Source organism: Vigna radiata, chromosome 4 (assembly GCF_000741045.1).
Source record: "Vigna radiata var. radiata cultivar VC1973A chromosome 4, Vradiata_ver6, whole genome shotgun sequence".
Lineage (NCBI taxonomy): Eukaryota > Viridiplantae > Streptophyta > Magnoliopsida > Fabales > Fabaceae > Vigna > Vigna radiata.
In genome coordinates this window covers 2765657-2774077 of record NC_028354.1, presented here as the reverse complement: position 1 = coordinate 2774077, position 8421 = coordinate 2765657, and the positions used below count along the sequence as shown (strand labels likewise).

General features: G+C 32.6%; 1 protein-coding gene across 1 annotated transcript; it reads left to right on the top strand.

The window, feature by feature from the left end:
* The first annotated feature begins 5236 nt into the window (after positions 1-5236).
* On the top strand, positions 5237-7648 carry LOC106759612 (cytochrome b561 and DOMON domain-containing protein At4g12980). The gene is made up of 3 exons (XM_014642867.2): positions 5237-6081; positions 6792-7046; positions 7137-7648. Exons 1-3 carry the CDS (start codon positions 5446-5448, stop codon positions 7392-7394), a joined length of 1149 nt encoding a protein of 382 aa, XP_014498353.1. The 5' UTR covers positions 5237-5445; the 3' UTR covers positions 7395-7648.
* Positions 7649-8421: the final 773 nt, after the last annotated feature.

Below are 8421 nucleotides of genomic sequence, written 5' to 3'. Positions count from 1 at the left end.
AATAAAACTTATAGCTGAAGGAAATATAATGCATTGAGATCCAAATGTGTGTTCAAAAAGTTGTGGGAGATGACCACATAATTGAGCATGGGTAACCATGTTTTTTTTCTAGTATGGAATAAACATATATTTGATTTAGGTGGAAAAACACTCAACATATGAAATGATGTCATTTGTTCAAAACAAGATGTTAAGTTCAACATGTTACGGAAATTGTGATGTTGAAATACAACTTCCAATTACCCACACCAATGATTAATGTACAAAATTGATGCAACAGGTAACCAAAGAAATTATAAGGATAGGCATGCTAGTAAGGTTCCCTCCAAATGCCATAAGCTATTGTGCTCTAGGAAGAAGAATAAGAACAAAAATAGCAACGAATAGAAAGAGAGTCACTTGGAAAGCCAAAAAAGAAGAAATGTTTTTCGTTTCCCGAAACCAAAATCAACCCCACTCCTTATCCATCGCCGACCTTCTCCCCAAACCCAATTGGAATCACATGAATAAGTCATCACAGACCTTGAAAACTCTGTTGAGAAGGGCATCAGAATCGAACCTGAAATATATGCCTCTTTATTTGAAATCTGCTATCGCTTGCAAGCAGAGAGTAGTTTGTCATATAATTACAATATAATTCATGCAGAGCACAACGTAAAATCGAAACAAAAAATAGTGCATTAAGCAAGATAGGCATAAAATACTTTGACCAGAGGCTGACTTTTTTATTTTCAAATAATTACCATTGCACGTGAATCCTATCCTTATATAAATTATACAATGAAACAAGTGAATCCCAAGGCCAATCATCATTCAAGAAAAACCCACAAAAGACTATACTGTGAAATTTCCCACCGAGAAGACTTCTAAAAGTGGTAAATAGAAAGCATTCAATTTTTGTGTGTATTTTCATGGTGCAAGTCTCTAAATAAGGCCAGTTCTCCTAGATCCAATTGAGCGTGGAAACTAAATATATTTATCCTGTAAAGTTTCCCCTTCTTGGCATAATAATCAACAGCGAGAAGAATTAAAGCCTAGAACACCTTAAGATGTATCTACGTTGTCATCAATTCGACCATACAATAAAAATACGCAAGACAGCATGGATTTATTAATTGGAAACCTCATTCCGGCTCAACACACGTTTCATCATCTCTTCTTCAGTGAAATCAAAGAAAAGTACAAAATGTGGTTCTGCTCCAGTCTGCATAATGAAGAGTGTGTTTATTTAGAGAAAAGAATACATAATCGAATTTACATGGGATGAAATATGTGAGTGAGTGATTTAGACACAGGAGACAGTAGAATACTGATATTGAATGAGATGTTCCGGCAAGCTTTTCTTTCACCCTATAATAAGTATTTAACTCTTAAATGAAGGAAGAGAATAGTTCAGAAATCATACTAACAAATGTATATATCCTTTACAAAATTGAAAAGGAAACAGTAGCAGAAATTCACTCAAATATCCGCTCCAGTGGAACAATAGCAAAACCTCCACATAAATCGCCGGAATCACACCAACAAATCGTCGGAATATGACGAGCTTGGGTCGGAACCACACTTAGCCATGCCGGAAATAAACGGCGTGTCCAGCGGAGAGAACGCGAAGGGCACAATATTGATGAGGATGGAGCCCTATTCTCTCACAAACACAATCTCTGCCAAAGGAAACTCGCAGGCCACAACGCTGTACAATGGGATCATGCTCATAATGAAACCCAATAGATAGAGATGGAGGGACTTTCAAAAAAATTGAGTCCGGAGAAAATTCAAAAAAGCTCACGCATCAAAATTACAAAATTGTCCTTTCATTGGTGTGGGACCTACAATGAATTTTAAATAATAAAAAAACTGTCACGTCTACTATGTTAAATGAACCTATCGGCATTAGACAACATTCTTTTTTATAATATTTGAACATTATTTACGTGTTATTTTATAATTGGTCCAAAATTACTTCACAATCAATAATAATAATCATAAATACCATCGTAGATCAACATAATAACACATAAATAATATTCAAATATTATAAAAAAATGTTTTGTAAGTATCATTATTCATATGCTATTTATCTCCCTACAAAGAAAGTTGTATCACCTTATTTTTACCAAATAGTCTTGTTATTAAGTTTGTTTTTATATTTATAAAAAAAAAAAAAGGTTTAATAGGTTTGGAGGTCGCTATATTTGGGGGTTTGTTTCAATTGGATCCTCCAATTTTGAAAGTGATCAATTAGGTCCCTAATTTTGTGAATTTGAATAATTAAAAGTTAAATACAGTTAACGTGAAGTTTTTGAACATGTGGCACGCTGACGCTTCCAGGTGGCACGCTGACGCTTCCAGGTGGCACCGTTTCAAGTGCATAGGTGGATTATAAATGGGTGAAATCCCTTTTAATTTAGGGATTTCACCTTCAAATACACCCTTTTAATTTAGGGATTTCACCCTTTTATAATTCACCTATGCACTTGAAACGATACCACCTGGAAGTGTCAGTGTGCCACATGTTCAAAAACTTCAGGGCGTTAACTGCATTTAACTTTTATTGATTCAAATTGACAAAATTAGGGACCTAATTGATCACTTCAAACATTGGAAGACCAGATTGAAACAAACCTCCAAATATAGGAACCGAACCTATTAAACCAAAAAGAAATTATATTTTTTTTAAGTTGTCCGTTTAATTTTATAAGTGTTAGTTTGTTTGAAAAAGAAATTAAAAGATCGCATTTACAGAAATAATTATTAAATATTTTTACTTAGAAATATATATATATATATATATATATATATATATATATATATATATATATATATATATATATATATTATCATAAATAGCAAAATGTAACTTTAATCTATAAAAGTTAAATCATGTTATAATTTAGTATAAAAAGAAAATCGTGGTCTTTTTACCAAATAGTTGCCATCAAATATGAATATAAAATTACTTAAATTTACTAAATTCAAGCAATTTGAGCTAATGAGAAGAATCAAAATTTGAGGTTATCTAAAGTGAGTAACTTTTGTCTTGGTCAAATAAAATTTCTTATTTCGACATCTAATGGACCTTGAAAACAGAAAAATGTTCACAAAAACACGTCATTATATAGTAATACTTAGATTATTAAATTTCAAGAATATTTATACCAATTTTGTTTAAAAATATGATTACTTTCTTTATTTTTCATTGATTGATAAAAAGTCATATTAATTAATTTGTTTCCAGTTTTTAATAAATTTATACTTTAATTTCATGTCTTAATTATAGGGAAATATTTAATAATGCATTTTCAGAAATTTAAAAAAGAAGTAAGGATATTATATCAAAACTTACCCTCATTTAGAATTTGCACAAATTGTTTTGCTATAAAAATTAAAAAAATGGTAAACTTTTTTTTGCCAACAAAATCTTAAAATTAACAATTAAGAAAATAATTAAACTCAGATTTAAATACTTCTAATGTTTTTGTGTCTATTTGTTTTCTTTGAACTTTTTAATCAATTTTTAAGATGACATGTTAGATAATTATAAAGAGTGTTAATATATTGTAAAATAGTTTTTCCACTTTTTAAAAGTCTAAGTTGTTTTCTATATAAGTGTTAAAATAAAATTTAGATTTTAATGCATATTTTTATCATGTTTGTCTCTCGTAATAAATATAATTAACTAGCAATGTTAGCTTATTGAAATTGTTAAATTTAAAATATTTAATTTTATAGTTTTATAATGAAAAACTTTACCTAATTCTGAAATATAAAATTAGTGATGAAAAATAATATGAATGTAGTTAAGAAAAATAACTTTTTATCATTTTTATCAATAATCAACAAAATCGAAATGAGTAATAGAGAAGGAAAAGAGAGATCAATACACAACATTATATTGATTTATTCTATCATTAAAATCACATATACTATCAACCATAATGAAATCAAACATTGTAGCTTTCAAATTCTCTCATTATCCTCCTTCAACACTCCTCCATGGAAATGGTTTTGAATTTTAGAGGTAAGAACTCCACATCACGATGAATCTTCTCAAGAGTCTATAACTCCACCATCCGTTTACACTTAGGTTGGAAACATTGATACTCAGTTATCTGATTATCAAGACCAAAACAAAGATGATAAAGTTCTCCCACCATAAAGAAGAGAAATTTCAAAATATGAGAAAACTACCTCAATACCAAACTCTTCAAGCCTTTGGTAGTGTGAAAGTGTTTTATAATAATTTCAAGTTACAATGACTTGTTCTCAATGTTTCAAGAAATTCATGGGACTAACATATTAAGGTATAAAGCTTAGTAAAGCAATGCCAGTGCTCTTCAAAATTTTAAAATACTTGTCTAAAAAACCTACCTCCATCATAAAACATAAATAAATAGATTAAATATATACTTTATTTATATTAAAATTTTGATGCATTTTAATTTTTAAATTTTGAAAACAAGGAAATATAATCTTTTTAATTTAAGTACGCTAAATATTTTTTTCAAATATCATCTAACTTAGTTTATTTATAAATTCATTATAACAAAATTAAAAATAAATAAATTGTTGCTTATTTATTTTGGGATTAAAAACAAATAAAAGAAATGTTATTTTTTCTTTCTTTTTACTTATATTTTAAGCTCTTTTTTTCAGGTGAAAACCAAGAAACATAATAACATCAAACAAGTAGTTGTGCATCTGTAACAAAGACATATATATTAATCAATTAACATTTGAAATACTAAAAGAATAATATAATTAAAAAATAATTTACACGATAAACGATTTCTAACCTCTAAATAAAACAATTTACGCGGTAATCCAACAATATTATTTATCACAAATGCGAAATTAGGATTGGTAAGAAAAAGTTCAAACTAAATTGATTCATAACTAAATATAATAAAAAAAATTAAATTATAAAAAAGATTATTGTACTAATTTTAATTTTAAAAATAAAATCACTCTGTAGTAAAACTAATCAAACTAAATTGGAATATAATATATGAAATTAAAAGGTATGATATTTCGTAATAATTATTTAATTATTGAATTTAGATGTCAAACCATGGTAAATATAATTTATAATAATTTAATTTAATTCTCAGAAACATTTTAAAATTTAGTTTATTTGTATTAAAACTCGTAAAATAAAATGTAGAATATAGATGATAAGGATGGAAATATTGGTTGGGGGTGAGATACATGACAAAGATGGACCTTGATATATCCTTCTGCTTCATATTAATGCATTGTTTTGAACATAAAACATAACAGTTTCTTTCATTCCCCTGTTCTTCGTTTCTCCTTAATTTCCGACCTTACATTCTTAACTTCACCAACTCATCTCCCTCACCAAACATACCAAAACCTACTTGTCTTTACTATCTTTTGCCCTCTAAAACCCACTCTCCCTTCTTTCTCCTCTCACCACCACCAACTCCAATGACTTCACCGCCTTCTCCTACGCTTCCTCAAATCCTCCTCCTCCTCTTCCTCCTCGCCGTCAGCGCCGCCACTCCCTCCGCCCTAACTTGCACCACGCAGAGGCTTACCGACTCCGCCAACAAGCTTTTCGCCAACTGCCTGGACCTACCCGTGCTGAACTCCTTCCTCCACTGGACCCATGACGCCGCCAACGCGTCCCTCTCGGTGGCCTTCCAGGCGGCGCCGCCGAACCCAGGCGGGTGGGTCTCTTGGGGGATCAACCCCAACGGGGTTGGCATGGTGGGGGCTCAGGTGCTGGTTGCGTTCAAGGGCGGCGACCGCGGCGCGGTGACCGTGAACACGCTTGACTTGAAGTCATACAGCGACATTGTTCCTGGGAAACTGTCGTTCGACGTGTGGGATATGAGGGGCGAAGAGGTTGGAGGAGTGATTAGGATCTTCGCGAAGGTTAAGGTTCCGGAGAAGGTGGAGAGTGTCAACCACGTGTGGCAGGTGGGGCCCTCCGTTACCGCGGGGAGAATCGGCAGGCATGACTTCAAACCCGCCAATTTGAATTCCAAGGGTACTCTTAGCTTCAGTGGGGAACAGAGCAATGTTGCCTCTGCTGTCGACCCCGTCACCAAGAAGAAAAATGTGAGTTTTTTTTGCTTCTTTTTTTCCTGAAAAGAAAATCTTTTTGGGAAAGGAAAAAAGGTGGATGTAATCTGTTTTTGTGTTCTGGTGGTGGTGTTTTGACAGCTTTAATTTTTACTGAGGGGTTGGTTATCATCCCTGACAAAATTCTAATTGTGATGGGAGAATAAGAACCGCGACAGTGTTTGTCGTGGAGAAATGGGTTTTTTCTTTGGTTTAAGAATGTGGGGTTTTTGTTTTAATTACGAGTTTCTGGGATGTCGGAAAATGTTTTTGATTTTGGAGGGGAGGGGTTGATTTTCTGGATTTGTTGAAGAACAATTTTGATTTTGGTTTTTGAGATTTCAGAAAAAAAAAGGGTTTTGTGGTTTTCTATTGGTTATTGAGAATTCAAGGAAAGAAGGTTTTTTTTTTTTTTTTTTTTTTTCTAATTTCGGAATGGAGGTGTTTTTCATTTGTTAATTCTTGTTTGGCTAAGAGTGAATTTTGGGCATTTTTTTTGTGATTTTCGGGAAAACAGAGGTATTGTTTTGGTTCTGTTCTGTTTTGACTTGTTTGTATTTTTAATTCAAAAGGGTGTTTGTATGTTGACTTTTTTGGGTTTGTCGACGTCTGATTGAAGCTATTGGATGGCTTGATATCTGAAATTTGAAGTGAAATGAAGTAATTTTGTTGAGTTGGATTAAACTTTTGAAAGCTTTGAATGACAGATTCATGGAATTCTAAATGCTGTGAGTTGGGGTGTGCTGTTTCCCCTTGGAGTGATCATAGCTAGGTACATGAGAACTTTTCCATCTGCAGATCCAGCTTGGTTCTATCTTCATGTTGGTTGTCAAGTCTCTGCTTATGCCATTGGTGTTGCTGGATGGGGAACTGGTATGAAACTTGGAAGCGAATCAGTAGGGGTTCAGTACAGTGTGCATCGCAATCTTGGAATTGCCCTCTTTTGCTTTGCCACTCTACAGGTAAATCTACTCTTGTTCTTCTTCTTCTTCTTCACATCTTAATCCAATAAAGATGAAGTTTAACAGTGTTAGCTCTGTGAAATTTTGCAGATTTTCGCATTGTTCTTGAGGCCAGTGAAGACTCACAAGTACAGGTATATATGGAACGCGTACCACCACAGCATCGGGTACACTGTGGTTATCTTGGGAATCATCAACATATTCAGGGGCTTCAAGATCTTGCATCCTGATGAGATATGGAAAACTACTTACATTGGAGTGGTTATTGCGCTGGGCGTAGTTGCCTTATTCTTGGAAGTCATCACATGGATTATTGTGTTGAAGAAAAAGTCTAACAAGTCTCCCTAAACTTATCATGGATACATATTCTTCATTATGTGATTCTTCCCTTCACTGAACTTGCTCTTCCTTTTCTTTTCTTTATATTTATCACATATCTTTGTATAAGCTTTGGTTATAAAGTATAGATTTTTCATTTGGTCTGGAATTACTTTTAAGAAAGCTTTTAGCGTGTCAATACGCAAAGTATTCTTTGATAGACAGCAGACGATAAAAATCAACTCTTGAGTGTGGGGAATTTCATTATCCAGCTACACTGCAAACCAAACTTGGCCACAACTATGCTGGTCATGGCTTATAATCCAAACGAAACATTCCTAAAATGGTTATATCTCGCGTGTGGTTGATGCAACTATTGAAAATGATGTAAAGAGATATGTTCATTAATTGAAAAAACAAGCATTAAAATCTAAATAATTATGTATTTAATGTGGGGAGAGGTTTTCACTTGAGTTGTTTTGTTTTTGTTTTTACTGTTACTTTTGAGTTACTATTGGTAAAGCCAGTACTTATATGATAGTGCATCAGAAAACTCATGAAGCTAATTACACTATTTGCAATAATTTCACATAATTTATTACGAATGAAAAAGCCATAATTCTACTTGAAATTGTCAACTAGTTCTTGACAAGTTTCTTTACGTTGTCCGAAAAGATGAAGGTGGAAAGAGGTGATTGGCTTAGGCAAGATTTTTGAGGGAACCTTTGATTTGTTAATTGACCAAAAAAATCACTTTTGTTTAACGTTAAAGTTTTGCTTAACGTTATCTACCAAACCATACTTTATGTTAATTTGATTGTATAGTTTCCCTAATGTTATGGTCCCTCAGGGACAGCAATGTTCACTGCACCCTTATCTTCACGCTTTTGTTGCTTTTCCTTTAATCATAACTTTGTTTTATGAGATTCTCATGCCACGCCATGCCATCAGATACATAATGCATCATGCATGCATGAGATATATAATTTATGTATGAGGCATGTAGAAGGATAAATTATCACAGAATTTACGACAATTATCAATAAATTAATTAAAA